We start from the raw sequence: 20,654 nt of genomic DNA on the forward strand, positions 1-20,654 counted from the left end.
CTTTCATTTAAAAATATATTTTATTACCAAAATCTAAATTTGCATTTTTTCTAAAGTTTCAAATAAGTAAAAAAACAAAAACACACACACACACATACAATCTATTCTAATGAAAAAAGATGACACCAAAATTATGCGTCAAAATCATCAACATATAAACCAGCATCACTTCATTTTAAAAATACTGTTTAATGTCCAACAAAATATTAAACAATAAATGATTCATTAACGTTTGGTCTTCTGTACTGGAGCAGGGACATCAGCAACATTACGCAAAAATTCATACAGCATCTTAGCATTGCTAGCACTGCCGAGGATTTCTGCCAGCTTTTCCTGGCTGAGTCTGGCTACCTCTGCTAGGCTGTCTGCATTTTTTATTAGAGCTCTGTAGTTTTTGGGATTCACTCCTGGCATTTTCAACAGGAAGTCATACGGGCCAGGGTTGTAAAGGTCAGCTGATTCAACGACTGTGTCTGACTCAGCTGTGACCGCCTGAGCTGCAGAAGCATCAGGCTCATGGCGGCCCTGCTTCAGCTCCAGGAAGAGCTCAGCAGTGGCGTGAGGGGAGGGGCACCAGAGAATCCGAAGGCGGGGGAAGTGCAATGTGAGTAATGTCAGTTTGGAAGAAATGTCATTCGATGAAATCTCGAACCGGAAATCCGAGCGAGCCATCAGGGAAAACGGTTTCGCCGGGTCAAACTCGATGAGGAGGACTGGTTTTCTGTAGTAGCGAGTCATGGCGAGGCACTGGGTGTAAAGACGACCACTCTGCAGCGAGCCAATCAGGTCGCTGACACTCTTTCGCTCGACGCAGGTATCTGGTGTCAGGATGTAGTCGCCCACTTCGAGGGTGACAGGCTCAATGTCCAGCCCACGGCGGTGGAGCAAGGACGGCAGTTCGCTGCGGAACTCACGCATATCTACGATGACTCGTGAGGGCTCTTTGGGCTGACCCTGGCCTCCTGATGATCGGACAGGAAATGGAAATAAACCATGAATTAAACATGATAAAGGTTTTGGTGAATGTCAAAGCTATTTGAGTCAGAGTTTTACATCCACTCGTCATAGGTGTGAACGGCATATTCATTTTAGCTTTGCCCAGATGAAAATGAAGATACAACACACAGCTAGCACTAGCTTTTATCCTTATTGGTTGTTCCTGAACATTCTGAAGTCGTTACTTCAACTTTAATTTCAACAAGTTCCTCTAGATCAATATTCATTGTTGGGTGGATGAAAACAATGTGATTGGAACATCACTCATTTTAATTCCACCCTGGACAAAGAACAATTCAAATAAAAATGCCCTGACTAATGACAGTCGCCTCTTAACTCGTCTACAGCAGGAAAGTCTAAAGAAAACAAAAACACACACCTGCTTTACGGGTGTTGGTTGTGGCATTAGCAGGCTCCAAGTTTCTGGCGAGGTCTAGGTTGGTGTCTTCTCGTCCTTCCCTCTCCTCTGGGATGACCATAGTCGCCTTTTCTCTGTATACGACACACAACAGCCAACATTAACGTAACAAACACAAGCAACATTAGCTCAAAGCTCCAGGAGGAGGCAGGATTCACACCTGATGAGGTGTTCGAATGCTTTCTTTTCCTTGGACAGAGCCGTCAGATATTTCTGTTCTTCTGTGGAGCCTCCGTAGATGAGGAAGTAAACTCTAAGGGGCTTTCCGGGTCGATTAGCTTTGTAGATCTCCAGCTGGCGAACAAAACTCATTTCTGCATCGTACAGCACCACGAAGCTGGGCTCCACCTCCTGCAGCACTCGGGTCAAACTGTGGGGGTCGGTGCAGCCCTTCAGAGGGTGGATGACCATCAGTGGCTCCTTAAGGATGCCATAATACGCGTCTGATGACAGATCCAACTTCAGCTGTTCTTCCTTGCCACCATCGCCCTCCATCAGATTGTCCTCATCTTCGCTGCTGCCCACTGCTGCCGCCTCATCCGCCTCCTTCTTCCCCATCATCTGGGTGAGGGTCAGAGAAGGTCGGCTCTTGTCTTTTGTGTGTTTTTTCTTTGCAGGCTGCTTGCCCTTGGCTCCGTTGTTGACCCAGCCTTTTCCCTTCTTGCGTGATTCCAGCTCGAGGGCAGCAGCTACAGCAGAGTCCTGTTTAGCGATGGTGCGGCTGTACAGTCTAGTCAGCAGCCAGTCGGAGCCGTGTCTGATGTACTGCTGCAGCTGGGCGCAAGTCCGATCATCACTGGCACAGATGAGCACACGACCTGTGGTAAAGGCAGACGCACACGCACACACAGTGAGTGACAGATTCATGAATCTGTTTTCAGTGATGAACAAGTCCATCAGCTGTGGTGATAATAAAACCGAGTTTATTTCAAAGCGACCCAGCTGTTCATGCATGATGGACACAAGAACATTACTGCTCACCTTTTCTATCGATAACAATCCAGACCTACTGTTTAAAAAGCAAAGCCCGGCCTCATGAGCCAGGTAAGAGATGTTTTGTTAGGATCACTCTGATCTAAGCATCCAGAACATGAATGTCTCCAGATGCTTTTCCAAGAGATGAATAAAACTTTAAGCCCCAGCCTCACTCCTAAAGTCCCATCTAATGGATAGAACACTTCCAACCAACCAGGAACATTTTTAAACATTTAGAACTTTGTTTTTACAGTGGAAACTCAACACTGGAAGTGGATTAACCAGCACATGAAACTCGTGTTAAAGGTATAGAGGAGGATCTTTTCTTCTGGGTGGATCATCTGAACCATTGGTCCGCATAACTGCCAATCATTCTGGTGAACCATTCATGCAATGCCGTCATCGTCCGTGCTCGTTGCTGGGTAGTTTTTACTTCCTGCGAAAAGCGAAGGCTAGGCTCGCCACAGACACCGCTGTTGCCGGTTTTCTGCTCGACAGCTAAGCTAAAGTTCTAAATGCTATTTGGACAAATTCATTTCAGATTACTGCTAGATGTTAGCTGCAAGGCCGGCAGCTACTCGTGAAAAAGAGCGTGCACGAGGATAACTGGGCGTCCTCTCTCATGCACATTTTTGTCAAAACGTGGAGAGGGTGGTACTTTCCTGAAATTCAGAAACATCCTTCGCCACACCTTTACCGTTTCTCATTTATAATGGTTCATAATCAAATGTGTGATGACAGTTAGCTTCTCCCAGCCGAGTCGTGCTCTACGCTCTCCCGCATGCTAAACCAACATCAGTCTTCCCCGCCGTGAGCTGAGATAGGTGTGACGTAGATCTGAGTGGTTTTTTTCTCACCCAAGTGTTTCCCAGTCTGTTTATTTTGGCGGTTAATTCAGGAAATAAGGGTAGAAAACTATGTTTACATTCAGAGTGACCGATTGCAGTCAGGCCCATAAATATTGGGACATCGACACAATGCTAACATTTTTTGGCTCTATACACCACCACAGTGGATATCGAATGAAATGAACAAGATGTGCTTTAACTGCAGACTGTCAGCTTTTATTTGAGGGTATTCACATCCAAATGAGGTGAACAGTGTAGGAATTACAACAGTTTGCATATGTGCCTCCCACTTGTTAAGGGACCAAAAGTAATGGGACAATTGGCTTCTCAGCTGTTCCATGGCCAGGTGGGTGTTATTCCCTCATTATCCCAATCACAATGAGCAGATAAAAGGTCCAGAGTTCATTTCAAGTGTGCTATTTGCATTTGGAATCTGTTGCTGTCAACTGTCAAGATGAGATCCAAAGAGCTGTCACTATCAGTGAAGCAAGCCATCATTAGGCTGAAAAAGCAAAAGAAACCGATCAGAGACATAGCAAAAACATTAGGCGTGGCCAAAACAACAAGAACCATTGGTGAGCCCCCAAAACAGGAAGGCCAGATGAGAGTTTCACAGTTCTGGAACAACATCCAATGGACAGATGAGACCAAGATCAACTTGTCTTAACAACTTGTGCCCTTTAGCCACTAGACCTGCTAGATCATCAGTCTCACCCTTGGCTAAATGATACCCTCCGGTCTCTATGCACCAATCTTAGAGCTGCGGAATGGAAATGGCGCAAAACAAAAGATCCTTGTGATCAATTGAAATTTCATGAATTACTGTCCTCATTCTCTGCCAGCATCACTGATGCAAAGAAAGCTTTCTACACTGACAAAATTCTCAGCTCTGCTGACTCTCAGAAACTATTTTCGACATTCAAAACTCTGCTCAACCCTCCTTCTCCACCTCCTACCAACAACCTATCAGCTGACACCTTTGCATCTTTCTTCACTGACAAAGTGGCAGCTATAAGCAAACAGTTTACTCAACTGGCCACTCTTGAACATTCGCTACCACAAACTCCTTCTAGCCCAACCATCTCAAGCCCTACTGCTTCATTTTCCTCTTTTTCCCCTCTCACTGAGAACTGTGTGTCCAAGCTTCTCACGTGCAGCCGCCCTACTACATGCCCACTTGACCCCATTGCGACTAAGCTGCTCCAAGCTATTGCTCCTACTGTAGCCGCAGCAGTCACACATGTGATCAACGCTTCACTGACATCCGGTACATTTCCCACCTCTCTCAAGCACGCTCAGGTTAAACCGCTGCTAAAAAACATATTTTCCTCCAAATCATGTGTAGAACTAAAGACCTATCTCTCTCCTCCCTTTTCTGTCCAAAATGGGCTGCATGGTGGCGAAGTGGCTAGCACTGTTGCCTCGCAGCACGAAGATTGCAGGTTCGAAACCCGGCTCGGCTGCGGCCTTTCTGTGTGGAGTTAAGTGTTCTCCCCATGCATGCGCGGGTTTCCTCCGAGTACTCCGGTTTCCCCCACAGATCACAACATGCCCTATAAGTTATAAATTGTAAGTCGCTTTGGATAAAAGCGTCTGCTAAATGAATAAAAACATATTAAGACAAAACATATAAACATATAAAATCATTGAAAGGGTGGCTTTCAAGCAGATCACAGAATACCTTTCTCAAAACTGTCTGCTTGACCCTTACCAATCTGTGTTCAAAAAAGGCCACTCCACTGAAACTGCTCTGTTAGCAGTGACGGAATCCATAAAAGAAGCTAGAGCGACTGCCAAATCCTCAGTGCTTATCCTGCTCGACTTATCGGCTGGATGTGACACTGTCAACCATGGCTTCCTTTTGTCCACACTCTCTAGCATGGGCATCACAGAGAAAGCACACGCCTGGTTTGAATCGTACCTCACAGGACGATCATTCAGTGTATCTTGGCTTGGACAATCCTCTACCGTGCACCATCTTGCCACAGGAGTCCCCCAGGGCTCTGTACTAGGACCTCTTCTCTTTGCCAAATACACCACCTCACTGGGCGAGATCATTCGATCACATGGCTTCTCCTACCACTGCTATATAGACGACACCCAGATCTATCTGTCATTTCCACCGGACGACCAAACTGTCTCTGCACGAATATCAAACTGTCTCTCTGACATATCAAAATGGATGAAATCCCACCATCTCCAACTCAACCTCTCTAAAACGGAATCACTTGTCATCCCAGCAAAACCATCCATACAGCACAATATCTCAATCCAAAATGACTTCCTATCTCTGGCTCCTTCAAAGGCAGTTCGAAATCTGGGTGTTGTGATTGATGAACACCCGACATTTAAAGATCATGTTGCCTCTGTTGCTCGTTCATGCCGCTTTGCGCTGTATAACATACGAAAGATCAGACCATACCTAACACAACATGCCACCCAGCTCCTGGTGCAATCTACTGTCATCTCCCACCTCGATTACTGCAATGCCCTTCTAACTGGTCTTCCAGCCTGTACTGTGAGACCTCTTCAAATGGTCCAGAACGCAGCGGCGCGTCTGGTCTTCAATCAGCCAAAAAGAGCACACGTCACCCCTCTGTTCACTGAGCTCCACTGGCTACCGCTAGCAGCACGCATCAAATTGCTAACACTAGCATACAAAGTCCGAGATGGTACGGCTCCCATCTACCTGAATCCTCTTGCAAAGGCTTACGTCTCAGCCCGGCCGCTCCGGTCATCACAGGATCGTCGGCTAGCAGTGCCTACACCACGCTCAGGACAATCCAGACTCTTCTCATGCATCGTTCCACAAATGTGGAATGACCTTCCAAGCACTACCAGAACAGTGGCTTCCTTTTCAATTTTCAAGAAACTCCTGAAGACTCTGCTCTTCAGAGAGCATCTTCTAAACTAGCTTGAGCATGCATTTCACTTGCTGAAGACAAAACTGAAGGGAAATGTCCCAGCAACAAGCAGGAACTGAAGACTGTTGCAGTAGAGACCTGGCAGAGCATCACCAGGGATGAAACCCAACATCTGGTGATGTCTGTGTTCCAGACTTCAGGCTGTAATTTATGGTTCTTATTCTGTCCCATTACTTTTGGTCCCTTAACAAGTGGGAGGCACATATGCAAACCGTTGTAATTCCTACATCATTCACCTGTTTGGATGTAAATACCCTCAAATAAAAGATGAGGGTCTGCAGTTAAAGCACATCTTGTTCGTTTCATTTGATATCCACTGTGGTGGTGTATAGAGCCAAAAATGTTAGCATTGTGTCGATGTCCCAATATTTGTGGACCTGACAGTATATTCTAAAAAGAACAAGTAAAACACGTTTCTCAGTGAACTTGGTTTTTAAATTTCTTCATAGTAACAATAAAAAAGATCATTCTGTATCATTCCTTGCTATAAAAATACATTTTCAATTAAAAAAGCTTAATCACTGTTTATTTTCATACAGTAGATGGTGTGATGTGATGTTGACATGCATGATGGACCCTGACCCAGTTCATGTTGAGAGTTCGTGTTCTCCTTCTCAATCTCCTCCAGAACCTCAGACAAAGCCTGCCACTTCGGACTCTTCTCCAGAACCAGCTCCCTCTTCACCTCTGGAAGCCACACGCACACACACACACACACACGCACACCTTTAGTGCAGACGTCTGGTCTAACGAGCGAGCGGCTCCATGACATATTCAGCTTACCTGAGGCGGTGGACGACTTCTGCTTCTCTGCCTCTTCTCCTGCTTTGAGTTTCTTTCTGTTCTCAGGAAACCGGTACACTCTGCTGCGGGCGTTAACAAACATGGAGGTGCTCGAGTCCAGGAACAGCCAACCTAACAGGTCAGTTATGAAACAACTAAATCAGTTTCAAATTTGACATATTTTTCAAGCCGTATTCATTTCGGTAACAGTTCACCTGAATTTGAGCCGAAGATCTTCTGACTGGAGCGCAGAGACTCCAGCAGATTGAGGAAGGTGACACAGTCATACTGAGTGAGGTAGAGCAGGAGAACTCGGAGAACCTTGAGGTCCTGAACAAGACCTTTGGTCTTTGCTCCTAGCTGATGCCACAGAGGATCTAGGTAGTGACGTATAGTCTGAACAGGAAAGAACATTTGTCAGACTTGAATCTGATTAGAGAGGCAGTGTAACAGCACATTAAGTAGAAATAACCATTTTTTATAAGCTAAACGTCACCATTGGTGAGTCACGTTTTTCTTTTAGACCTTTTCAAACCCATTTCCTAGTGTGTTCTCCAGTGAGAGGTCCTCAGCCTCCAGAGTAGGGTTGTACTGCTTCAGCTCCTTTAAACAGGCAGCCATGATGTCCAGAATAGAGCTCTGGATGGCTCTCATCGCCGGTGTTAGGGACACATGCAGCTCCACCACTTCTGGCTTGTGTTTGTCCAGGGCTGTGTTCACAGAGGCTTGAAACCTGTTGGGCAAAATCCAGAGAGAGAGAGAGAGCGAGAGAGCGAGAGAGAGAGAGAGAGAGAGAGAGAGAGAGAAGGTTTAAAAGAGATAAGAAAAACAAGAGATAACTGGTGTCTCGTGCAGTAAACATGCGTTTGTTCTCCTGGACCTGGGCCACAAGTAGAGCTTCTTGACAAAGAGGTTTCTCATGACTCGCTCCACCTGGCAGAAGCCAGAGGAGAAGGCTGTGGCCTTGTCAGTGAAGGCTTTAATGAAGCCGGTTTTGTTCTTCTGTCTGAACAAACGCAGGATGAAGGCCTCCTGACACGACTCGATGATTTTATGAGCCCGGTACACCAGAATGCCTGAATAGAAAGAAAGGTGCACTCAACGTTATTGTTATTTTTAATAGGGATGGAAAATACATCGGCATCAATATCGGTATCGGCCAATGTTAGTCATTTTTTAACATATCGGTTTCGGTCTGATAAATAAAACTGGGCCGATATTAACAAATTATATTTTTTCCATCTCGTCTTCATTTGTTTGCCTGTTTCAGAGGGTGGGGGTGGGGTGATGTGTATTCGTTTAGTCATGTGACAGTGATTGTAATAATCTCAGAAGCGTAAATGTGTGTGTACATAATAACAAATTCAGCTTTAATCATTTTCATTCTATACAAAATCTGCTGAGTTTAGAAGCCTTTAATGTCAGTATATCGGTATCGGCAAATATTGGTTATCGGCCATAACAGTGATCTTAATATTGGATATCGGCCCAAAAATTTCATATTGGTGCATCACTCATTTTTAAGTTGAACATCTGTAAGAGTACAAGTACTTCATCACAGAGCTGTGTAAAACCACTCAGAAGCTGACCTGAGATCAGGTGAGCGGGGATGCGGTCCGTGAGGAAGTCCACCACCAGGATTCTGCTGGTGACAAACAGAACCCCTCCCTCCGTGTAGACGTCATAACGTTCAGCACTGTGAACGTCACTGGTCACTGTCCTCGGCAGATGGGTCACCCCCTCCACCCGCAGCTGCTCTGTGAAATACTCCTGATATGAGAAGAGAAAACATTAATTTATGTAGAAAACTCAGGGTTTCTGCACATTTTCTCGTTTCCAGCCTCAACATATCAGATTTTCAGTTCACTTCCACAACTCCTGGAACACAAAAATGACAGGAAACGGGGTTTAGCAGCATTAATCGTGACTGATCTAACAAAAAAAAAAATGAACATCTGGGTACTTTTCGCGGTTATCATTCGGTGTCCATTGGAGCTGTGAGCTAAGCTAAGCTAAAAGCCCCAACCTGCTCAGGTGTGGTTGTGTTGAGCAGTAGAACGAGGCTGCCCTTCTCCGAATAAACCCTCATGAACTGCAGCAGGATGCGGTCTATGCCCAAACCCTCAGCCAACACCAGCAGCCCGTCGGAGCCGAACAGACTTAAAAACATCTCGGTCTCGAAGTCCAGAAGCGCCCCCGCCATGCTGAAGATCAATACAACTGCTATAAGGATATTAAGGAGACAAAATAAACTCTCATTCCAACTACTGTCTGTTAGAAAATTTTAAAAGAAAGAACTGGAAAGGAACCACAGCACACAAAACCTTCTGTTGTTTTGAAACTGCACATCCGGTTACGATTTCAACAAAGGAGGTGAAAATGGTGGAAAGTGTGCTGAAGATCACCATCTGGTGGTAGGAGGAATCATTGCAGTTTGAAAAGATTGAAGATTTGTATTATTATTACACACATATTCATAGAGGAGAGCGCATAGTATCGATACAGCTCATATTGCTACTTTACTATTCATATACTACAATTATAAATTTATGGAAGATTTGTAGGAAACACTACCTTACTTTCAAAGCGTTTAAAAGTGCAGTATGTAAGAATTTAGTGAGACTTTTACAGTGAGAGAATCCTAAAAGTGTCTGATGTTTTATTCATTTCGGAAGGAGGGTTATGCTGAAACATATTTCATATCCAACTGGCTGTGGGGACTGTCTGGCTTTCTCCTTTCAAAACAAAGGAAGGAGGGTTGTAACAACTGTTTACCATCAGTAAGTGTGGGGTTGCCGTGTCTCCTGTGAGCTAATACTGTACAGTACCTACAATTGTAATTTGACAATGGATGGCAAAAAGCTCCAGAATTGTTTAACCCTTATATGAACTAAGTGCATTATTTTTGCTCAGATGTGTATTTTTGTGAATAATTTGGCTATGCTACTGCAATTTATCTATTTTTTGAGGAGAATGTGTATTTTTTGGAGGAATACCAAAAATATTTAGAAAAATTCCCCTACTCCATTTAATGAAAAAACTGAAATAATTTTGAACCATTACCGCCCTTAGTGCATGTTTTGCGCCATTGATTCCCATGCAAATAATTTTTTCTATGACGCCTATATATATATATATATATATATATATATATATATATATATGTATTATTATTATTGTTTTTCTGTCTGGGTTCCCAGGGCAGTTACAGACTCAATATTGAGTTTTGAATGTTTTCCACTAGATTGCGCATTTTCCCTATGTATACTGGGGAAATAACTATTAATGCATTCAAATAAAAATTATTTTATGAAAAATAGTCGATTCAAGTCACAAGTCATTGGCGTTCAAGTCCGAGTCAAGTCGTAAGTCTTTATAGATTTTATCAAGTCAAGTCAGAAGTCATTAAAATAATAGCTCAGTCCAAGTCATGTGACTCGAGTCCACACCTCTGTTTACCCAGTACCTCCATAGTGAGTACCTGCCACTGCTGCAGGGGAACAAGACATTTAAATCCATTATGACAAAGGGACATTTGATTTGTTTACATTTGAAACCCAATACAGAGATCTGTTCCAACATCTGTTCTGTCAAAAAGGCTTGCCTGATGACACATTTACATTTCAAGTGACTTCAGTTTATTATCAACGAACAGGAGGTGAGAAACGGCTCTGATGAAAACACCTTTCTGCTGAGACAGCATGCAAACATTAACAGCTGAGTGCACATATGCTGTAAATTCAAGTCCACCAACTGGCCTTTAGAGAGCAGTGGAGCACTGTGTTTTCATCACTCCACCATCCAATGAGACCTACCCTACTTGTCACAGAAAATCAGCAACTTAAATCAGGATGAAAACAAAAAGCAGGCAGCTATGATGAAAAGGTGATATGAAGCCACTGGGGCACAGAAAGGAAGATAAATGCAACACTCAGATTTGTTTAATTATTCATGAAATTAAATCCAAAATGAGCCATGAACGTACTTGTTGGAAACAGTCTAATGTTTCCAGGATTGCTATGTCGGCTGACAGATGTGAAGGACTGTCGTGAATATCGTGCAACTGCTTCTCTTTGTGCCAAGAAAGGCAAGTGAACCTGCTCGTTTGGCAACTGATGTGCATCTTGATCTCATGGTTGGTGTGGCGGTGCTGTAAATGAGAGGAGAACAGCTTGAAATTGATGGCAGCCTGGAGAATAAAACGAGATGAGATATTTAACACTGCCTGCCTGACTGCAGTGTAGGAGGGAAAGGAGAGAGAGAGACACAGAGGAGGAAAAAACAGCTGAAGGCTCCTCCATCCCTCCAGTCCTTATTAGGAAACGATGGGAAAGCTTGGGTTGTGAATTGAAGTGCTGGACTAAGGGCCAAACTCAAAGCCTCCAGAGGTTATAGGACACACTTTCCCTGGTGAATATTAATTGTGGGCCATGAATCAGCTGTCAGTGCTTCTTATTAGGTTGTCATCCTCCCCAAACTACCAAAGGTTGGTTTGTCTGAGCAGGAGAGTTGGGTATGGTAATGCAGAGCAACATGGTGTCCATCAAAAAGACAGGTGTTTTTTTAATGGGGTTGTGTAGAGCTGTCATTCACTGTCAATGTCGTACCTGCAGTCAGGGTGAGCTGTGTTTGGAGAATCAGATTAATCTATTATTGTCGTTTAACAGCAAGTTAAAAACTTGGGAGAATTTAAACAGTGTTGGGCAAGTTACTTCAAAACTGTAATGCATTATTTATTACTTCTTACCCTCATTTTAAAGTAATTCATTACATTACAATATTACTGATTTTAAAATGTAAGGCATTACACTACTTTTGCATTACTCTAAGTTACTTTCACCAATACAACTTCAATATGAATCTGGTCATGTGACGCTCAGTGAGCTCATGACATATATGTGGAAGGTGATGTGGTGTCTGAGCTAGGATTGCTGTTAAAAACAGTCAGATGTAATAACAGTGCTTTAAAATGATTGTTTATTAAATAAAAGCAACAACAAATTGTACTCTCAGCACGCTGCCATCTTATATTAACTGAGCAGGGAGTGAGGTGGTGGGGGCTCCAAGCCTATATTGCCTTGGTCCCCAAATTCCTTGATACAGCCCTGGATGTGGGACTGACTTCTGGGGTGATCTGATTCTATCACATGTATAAATATTAAATGCTTATATATTATTGCTTTTCACTGGTAAAAATGTGTATTGGGGATAAATCTACCTACTTTTTTTCTTTTCAAGCACTTTGTTTTGTTTTCTTGATTTTATTTGAATAATTTCCTGCCCTTTCTCTCTCTAACCTTTCTGCATGCTGCATGTTTTCTCCGTCTTCCAGAAAAAACTGTTTCCTAGATTTCCTACTTTCTAACTATCAGCCAAAGGGATCTTCACATGCGCGGCGCTCCAGCAGTAATGAGTTGAAGTCACCGGGGCACAGATTATGAACTCAGCTGAGGCAAAGCACGTCAGAAAAGCACAAAATACCAGAGAATATGCGCTGATATGAACGATCGCAAGTGAATTATTTTGTTTTAGTGGAGCGATTTTGTGAATGTTACAGCTGCCGTGTGCAGGACGCAGCTGGAGTAGTTGAGCCGTTGACTGTTGTAAACGTGCAATGAAATGTTCACGGCGGATAAGATGCGGCTGGCTTGACCGCGGCTCACAAATGACGGCTCACTTGACCGCGGTCCGTTACCGCTGCGTCCTCTCTGCCCGCAAAGCTGAGTCCATAAATGACGTAATATATGCAGACACTGGATCTTTCTTCGGGTTTCCCGCAATTTGAATTTTTAAGGAACACATCTTGATTCTGGGTTTAAAAATGCATTGTAATTACCGCGTTACTGACAATTGTACCGAGTAAATATTACCATTTTCTTTCCCTGTAATGCCTTACATTACCACATTACAGCAAAAAGCAATGCATTACAGTAATTAATTACTTTTGTACTGCGTTACTCCCAACACTGAATTTAAAGTATTACTTAAAGTGACTGTGTGTATTTTCCCTGGCGATAGGGGGCAGTACATACTTAAATCATTGCAAGCAAGCAGTAGATTTGTGTTCGAGTAAGACCTTACCAAAAGTTAGGGTTGGGGTAAAAAAAAGAAGCTGTTTCTCAGCCTTGTTATTCAGGCTGGTGTTGATTCTGCTTAATGGGCTGGATGCGGGGTTCATCAATATTTATTCACTGCTCTGATTCTGGACCTGCTGGTAAACATGTCACAAAGGTTGACTATGGAACACAGACAATCTGGCAAACTCTGGTGTTCAGAGGTGGTATTACAACAACAGAACTAATTTTCCAGCCGTTGAGATGTTGGTTCACTGCTGACACGTTTCAGATCCATGTTCAGAGACAAATCGTACAGGACAAGGACTAATTTCTACTAATACGTTTTTACAACAGTATTTACTATGGATGCACCGATTCTGGCTTCGGTATCGGTGCCGATACTGATTCCAGTATCAGTATTGGTAAAAGTTAACCGACACCAGGAACCGATACCAATGCAGTTGCTTGAAAATGGCTTCACTGTAACTGTTCACCTAATATTCTAGTTTTGTGATTATTTATATTTATATATTTTACTTTTTATCTACCTCGCAGTCTTTTCCTGTTGAAAGCAGAGAAGAAAATAAAATCTGTATTCCAAATCATAGCACTTTTTTGTGTGGTAGAAGTATCGGCGATCGATATCAGCGAGTACTCAGATCCAAGTATCTGTATCGTATTGGTTTGGAAAAAAGGGGTATCGTTGCATCCCTGGTATTTACCGGTAGAACATCTTCTGGGATCAGAATCACCTGCTCAACCTCGCTTTGTTGAGCGGACTCTTTAGCGCAATGGTGCCCTCTAGTGGCTGGTAGATGTAAACAAAATCAGTGTTGTTCCCGACAGAATAAAAATTTGATTATTTATCTTTTTTAAAATAGATTTAAAAGGAGAAACTGTACATTCATTCTGCACACCTCTGAATGTCCTGTGGAAGTAATATTTATTAAAAATATAGCTTTTTATTAAAATGTTCCATATTCTAACTTTAAAGGAACTTTTCTTCAGAAGTCCTTCACCAACCCTTTCAACAATTTTGATACCATCATTGCTGGAAATCAAACCAACAGACGTACTGATCTCATTTTAAAATGTATGTGATGATAGAATTTCCAGCAGAACAATTTTTTGTGAAAAGTGTACAATAGATGGGGCTCAGGATACAACCCTGTGGAATGCCTGTCCTAAGTACAGGGACTACACCATACATTTTCACTACCCGTTTTCTCGTTGACTGCTGGAGATAGGCTCCAGCCCCCATAACCTTGCATGGACAAGCGGGTTCAGATGATATATGGGTATTTTAACTGATTACATTTTACCAGTATTTTATTTTACACCTATATTATTTTAATATTTATTGGATTGAATCTAATTATTTATTTACTTACATTTATTATTATATTAGCTCCTGTTATTTTATATTTTGTCTTACATTAATCTTTCTTCCTGTGTTTCCTCCGTGGAGGCCCTCTGCCTTGGGGGCCGTGGTCGACTGTTGCTGCCCTGGTATTCTCAGGGCAGTGCTTAGGTGGAGGTGGGGTATATGCCCTCCCTCCTCTTTGCGCCCAGTGTTGGTACCTCGGCTGCTGCGGTTGGCCTGCTGCTGCCGGGGCAGATGGCGCCTCTGATGGTGTTTCCTTGCCCTAGCATATCTGAAAAAAAAAAAAAAAAAGTTTGATCTTATTTGATTTAATATGGATACATTCAGATGCCAACAGTATTTCTCTAAACTGAATAATTTGGGAAGCTATGTACAGTGGCTAAGTTGGTAAAGATTTCTCACTTTTGCGCAGACACACTTTAAAATGATCAAAGTATTTATTTAAGCCAAATTTTTACTTTTTTACGGAATATTGGGCAATGATATTTAATTAGATGGATATAATGCAACAATAGGATTAAACTAAAAGGGTCAAATTATAGAAATAATGGTAAAATTGCATAAATAGCTATGGGTGAAGTTTTTTTTCACCGATGCATGTTTTTGTAAGCTAACAAAAAGCAATGGTCTCCATTTCTAAATGATATAATCTATACATATAGCTGTAAGTGTTTTTTTTTTAAACACTGGGCCAGAAGCTCTACACATCTGTTAAACCAACTGACTCAGGGTTAAAACCTGAAAAGGATGATTCACTGAAAGCCTTTCAGCGCTGAGGGGTCACGGGAAAAAAAAGCAAACCAAGATGACTTTCAGCAAAACTAAAAAACAAATAATGGCTGCTGCAGCAGAAACCACACACACACACGCACGCACACACACACACATTCATATTTTTATTAATAAGATGAAAACTGATGACCAAAAGCAAAAGAGACCTACACTTTTTCAGACCCACACTTTAAAAGAAAGAATATGTGCTTCATGGTCCAACACATAAAGCAAAACCAGAAGATCCAATAATCCTCCTGAAGCAAATGCATGTCTGCGAAGGAGGAATGAAGAACGACGGCTGCCTGTCACATCCACTTTAGCAAATCGCCGTGACATTAGATGCTGATAAAGACGGACGGGATGAAGCATTTGTGAAAATGATGAGGAATAGAAACAGAGCACAGAGCTGACAGATAAGGAATGAGCAGCGGAACGTAGAGCGAGACTGATACCAACAGACACAAAACCCCTTTTTCACATGCTGATTTCAAGTTGAGCTAATGCAACTGTTAGCATGTTTCAAGAAAGCTGGTCAGCTGTTTACAGTGGACTTGTACTTGTTTACACTGACAATTAAAGTGATATTTAAGTAAAGTTGTTTACGATTAATGCTTTTAAAAAGAATGCAGGAAGATGTAGAAGCACTCACAATTTCAGAAGCCATCAACAGGGCTCTTTTTGTCGAGGAGGAGCAGAGACTTGGTTCTAGGTGCTTCTTGATGATGGAGCTCCCATCTAATCTCCAAGGCTGATGAGGCTAGAGACCCAACAGTCACTTGTATCCAAGATTCCAATCTAAACCTCAACACCAAAGGTAAGGGGTGGAAAATTTATTTATTTATTATTATTATTATTATTTTCACAAACTGAAAGACAATAAAACAGTAATAAACATTCCTTTTTTTTCAAATTTATTTCATTTGTTCAAATTAAAATCAATACAAAAACTCTTCTGAAAGGGAGACAATTGTTTTTCTCTTTCCCTCAGAAAATCTTAATATTCTCCTAGTTTGGCCCAGCACAGTTCACTTCCCAATTACAGCAACAGCCTTATATCATAACCACATAAGTGGAGAAAATGTTCAGTAGCAATGAGAGAATTTGCTGTTGCATTTAAGTGATGTTAACTATTATTTAACATTTAAACTTATTTTCTTATTTTATTTTATTTATTCAAAAACCCTGGTAAGGGATGTTTTTCTGTATTTGGAGCATCAGAAAAAGTTTTATGGTGGAGGTGATGTTTTAAAGTCACTGAGAAACTGCATGCATGCAGTTTGTTGTTTTGCTGCTAATACAGTAGCAGGTGCAGCTGCATATTTTTGCAATAAGAATGTTATGTTGTAATGGAATTCATGAATTAGTTTATGTTTGCTTTGAACCCAGAGCAGACGTCACACGCCAGACGACATCAACACTGCATACTTTAGTATTTGTTCATTTATCGTGAGTAATATCGATATCGCAATATTAAGCACTGTTATCGGATATCGCAGGTTTTCCTAATATCGTGCAGCCCTACTTTGCATCCATCCACACGTGTAGTTGTTGGTCAGCTAATAGCGATGTCATTTCAGGACATGCTGCTTCAACTATTAACGATCTACTTTTAAATCTTTATTCTGAATTGCTTATTCCGTTTTAGGCCACAGTCTTATTATTGAAATGAAAACAAAAAGAAAGGATGCTTATGGAGATGTACAAAATTGGCAAGATATTATTGCTGATCAATATCCTCCAGCTCCGTTCTAATGACAATATCCCATCTGTGTGTGTGTTGCTGTTTAACTGTCAGCAGAGCAGGTCAGTTGAAATGGCAGAGAAATGAAAAACGGCAGACATCAGGTCGTTTTTTAATGCTCCAGAACATCAAGTAAGTAGAAACTTGCATTTTGATAGACGTCTATAAGAAAGAAATTAAATGCCTACTAAATTGTTTCTAAATGGTTTCAATAAGCAAAGTCCAGTCACTTGAGCACAGGCAGCCAGAGCCTCTCAGACACAGGCACAGAGTCTCAGGTCAGTCTCTTATAAGGACATACAGTGTTGTATGTAGAGAGCATTTTTTTTCATGTCCCCCCCAAAAATTACTCTCTGAAGTTTTACTGTTTATTGTCCCCCCCAAAATTGAAATGGGATTTCCGCCCTTGGTTACAGCATAAGTTACTGAGTTTAAAATTAGAAAGGTAGCAGTGGATATAATGCTTTTCTGGTTTACATGTTTCAATAGCATTAAGATAAACGAGTGTTGACGATCTTGACAGGGTTTCCTCCAGTGCTTATTAGGCCAGGTTTCCTCCCCCCACCAGACTAAGCATCACTTATTCATGTAAAATGTATTCATTTTTTTCATGTCTGATTTTAACTGCATCTAATACTGTATTACGGCGTGAGTGCAACAGCGACATCTTAAGATCGATGTGTGAGCAGCCTGAGTGGTCGGGTGTTTCATCTGAACCCTTAAAACCTCCAGCAGGCTACGCTGCACTATTGACGTGTTAGCGCGCGGCGCTAACAACTTAGCGACGTGACATGTCTCGGAGAAAGCATAAAAACATGTTGAACGCTTCTTCTGAAGCGGGAACATAACACTTCTTCGTAAGCAGAGCACGACGTCGCCTCGGCTCGTTCACGGCCGAGCCGGACTGAGCTCGATAACATTGACCCAGAACAGCCACTGGGTCGTTGGAGCTGCCACCGGGCGTGCCTGATGGAAAACCAGCGGGTTTCATCACACACGTAATGTTTCTTGTTTTTGCTGGGGACCCCCTGTATTTTACCGCTCCCTCCTGCAGTCTTCCCCTATGAAAATTTTAAAATGATTCTGTAAATTCCGTGTATCGATAGAAAAAATCTCTGCCTCTGCCAGCTGCAAATTACTTGCAGCTTAACAAGATTTGTTGTCTTTAATCTAGCCAAATTGTCTTCTCAATCTTGTTTTAAACATTACAAGCTAGTTTCCAGTCTAATGCGTTAGATCAGTTTTGTTTTAAGCTAATTTTGCTTTTTATTCTTATGTAGTCTGTAAATCTGAAATTTAACCATTTTACATTAATTTCAAGCAAAAAAAATTTCAGCTATCGTTTCAAATAAAAATCTTTCTCAAAATAAGAACCATTCACTTGATTTTCCTTAAATAAGAAAAACACAGTCCCATCAACATATTTATTATAGTTTTAAAGCAATGACATCTTCAAGGTTATATTTTATCATAACATAGACACAGTTTTTGAAATTGACTGTGTAATATGAGGTATAATCAAGTAGGTTTTCAACATCAGTCAGTTCGGTTGCTTGGGCAAGGTTAGGTATCGCAACTTCATAGGCAAGAAACTCTTTATTAAAACCCAATGTTTCATACACCTGGTATTCAAAGCAATATAGCACACTATCAACAACAAAAATGTTTTTTATAAGTCCAAAGGTAGGGATTAAACCATTTGCTGAAATAAGGATCATGGATCTGTCACAGATGTATTTGCTACCATGTGAAATAAGCCACTTTACTCTAACAGCATGATGTACAGCATCTTCAATGCCCCAAAAAAATCCACAACCTTTGATTGTAAATGATTAATATTAGATACATCTGATACAGGACCTAGTTCTTTTTCATGTAAAAAAAATTTGGATGCTCAATTCCTGTTTCACTTTGACAACACTCCAGCAGCTGATTGTGGTTTACAAGAGACTTGCACAAATTCTTAAAATTTAATTTGGACGACCATTGTTTAAAAAAGCTATGTTTAGACTCGTATCTCATGCACATATGCCGTATTACAGGTCCCAGAGCAATAATCTGAGAAGGAAGATGTAGCATGTAATGTTGCTTTGGGATTACATTGTTTTCAGGAAATAGTTGCCTGAATTGTTTAAGATGATTCTCTATCATCTGTTTTAGTTTGGATGTTAGGTAATTTAATCTATGTTCGGTAATTTTAATCTATCCGTATTCACTATTATGTTGCGTATTTTAATTTATACTATTGTTCTTATATTACCTTAAACTTAAATTACCTGAAAGGGAGTCAGAACACCCACACAGAGGGATTAGATTCTTAATTTAGTCAATTGTAACAAACCTTAAACAGACAACAAGCTCTGCAAAGTGTAAACTCTGCAAAGGGTGAGAATCAAACACCAGACAAGACGGTCATTTGTTCTCACAACGAGTTGGAAACTGCAGCGAGTATTTATTGGCACAAACACCCAACCACACATCACAGAATGCACACCCACAAATTCTATAACCAGAAGAGAAGTTTCTAGATTAGAGCTACTTTTCCTACCTGACCAGTTTGCCCTTACCTAATGGAAAACACCTTGGTCTTAGAATGCACAGGACAAAGGAAAACTTCAGATACTGGATCAAAATGCCTAAAGCAGAAAGGAGTTTCCTAAAACACCCAAACATAAAAACAAGTAAGGTCAGGTTTTTTCCCCAACACATTTAACAAAAGATTTCACAACAAAGATGAATCAATAAAAATACCTAACATTGGACACAGTTTGTAAAGACAAGACTGGGGCAAAAAGTATTTTAATAATTTCAATTAAATCCAAAATAAACTGGATATATGGATTTTTCTCCACAACACAGTCCAATAAGAATGGCAAAATCTTGATCAATATAAGCATCTGTCCAGAGGATTGTTTGAGTCTGTTGTCACTTGAAGCTAAAGTAGCTATACTAATTGGTGAAGGCTTGTCACGTATGTCTGTTGATGAAAAAGGAAAAGTCTGCATGGCAGAATTAAAAATGTCCAACTCTAAATTTCCAGATAAAACAAGATATTTCAACACACACTTAATTTCCATTGGTGCCAATCCTTCAAGAATTATATGCATAATACCCTGTGGCATTTACTCTATGAGATTAAAACCAGGGAAATCAACTAACTTGCTTTGTCTATTTATGCCAAAAGTCGTTTTAAGCGAGGATTTTAAGAATTCAGTAGTTGCCCTATCAATTTCTTTGCACTGTCTTATGTGTCCGTCCAATGTCTGTCTGGTGAAACTCTGTTCATTGAAATTTGCTTGCATTTCATCAAAAGTACACTCACAATGGCGGCATTTGCTATATGCAAAACCAACTACTTCCTTAAATCCTGCAAGCTCATGCTGGGCAAGAGTGTCTCCACACACAGCAAGAACTGCTCCATTTAAATAAAACTCCCCATTCACAGTGTTAATCATAACACCGTCACACAGCAACTTCAAGTCCTCATCAATTCTCTGCAGTATAATGTTTACCCCACACTCATATATGTCCTTAGACTTTGCGATTCCAATAAGTCTGATTGAAGCCAGCTTTGATCTAAACTTAGGGTCGATGTTGCCTAATGTGTAATAAAACATTAATAATTTATTTACACCTGCACGTGACCCTAGGGGGTTACACATTTTTACCTCATCAGAATACAATAGAAGTTTTAAAGCAGAGTTCTTCTTAGAAAACAGTGGGTGGGTTTTGAAAATAATTCCATCATTAATGTC

At 41.3% G+C, this 20,654-nt stretch overlaps 1 protein-coding gene across 2 annotated transcripts; it reads right to left on the reverse strand.

The window, feature by feature from the left end:
• Nucleotide 1: 1 nt before the first annotated feature.
• Nucleotides 2-11,158, reverse strand: ercc4 (excision repair cross-complementation group 4). Of its 2 annotated transcripts, none has more exons than XM_054749688.2 (10): nt 10,930-11,158; nt 8,534-8,714; nt 7,825-8,020; nt 7,470-7,677; nt 7,160-7,340; nt 6,945-7,076; nt 6,744-6,848; nt 1,575-2,232; nt 1,376-1,488; nt 2-962 (listed from the first exon to the last, which is right to left on the reverse strand). In XM_054749688.2, the coding sequence occupies exons 1-10, from the start codon at nt 11,065-11,067 to the stop codon at nt 226-228; spliced, it is 2,649 nt and encodes an 882-aa protein (XP_054605663.1). In that variant the 5' UTR covers nt 11,068-11,158; the 3' UTR covers nt 2-225. The 2 variants fall into 2 exon arrangements, with proteins under 2 accessions (XP_054605663.1, XP_015819178.1); XM_015963692.3 differs by lacking the exon at nt 10,930-11,158 and adding an exon at nt 8,971-10,000.
• Nucleotides 11,159-20,654: the final 9,496 nt, after the last annotated feature.

This window comes from Nothobranchius furzeri, chromosome 16 (assembly GCF_043380555.1).
Source record: "Nothobranchius furzeri strain GRZ-AD chromosome 16, NfurGRZ-RIMD1, whole genome shotgun sequence".
In the NCBI taxonomy this organism is placed as follows: domain Eukaryota; kingdom Metazoa; phylum Chordata; class Actinopteri; order Cyprinodontiformes; family Nothobranchiidae; genus Nothobranchius; species Nothobranchius furzeri.

Bases quoted from the DNA above. Each gene is read 5' to 3' on its own strand.
- ercc4 (XM_015963692.3), bottom strand. From the start codon at position 9,147: ATGGCGGGGGCGCTTCTGGACTTCGAGACCGAGATGTTTTTAAGTCTG. The intron at 7,077-7,159 runs GTGAACTGTTAC...CTGACCTGTTAG, and splicing joins GATCTTCGGCTCAAATTCAG to GTTGGCTGTTCCTGGACTCG. The intron at 2,233-6,743 runs GTCAGGGTCCAT...CCTTTACCACAG, and splicing joins GAACTCTCAACATGAACTGG to GTCGTGTGCTCATCTGTGCC.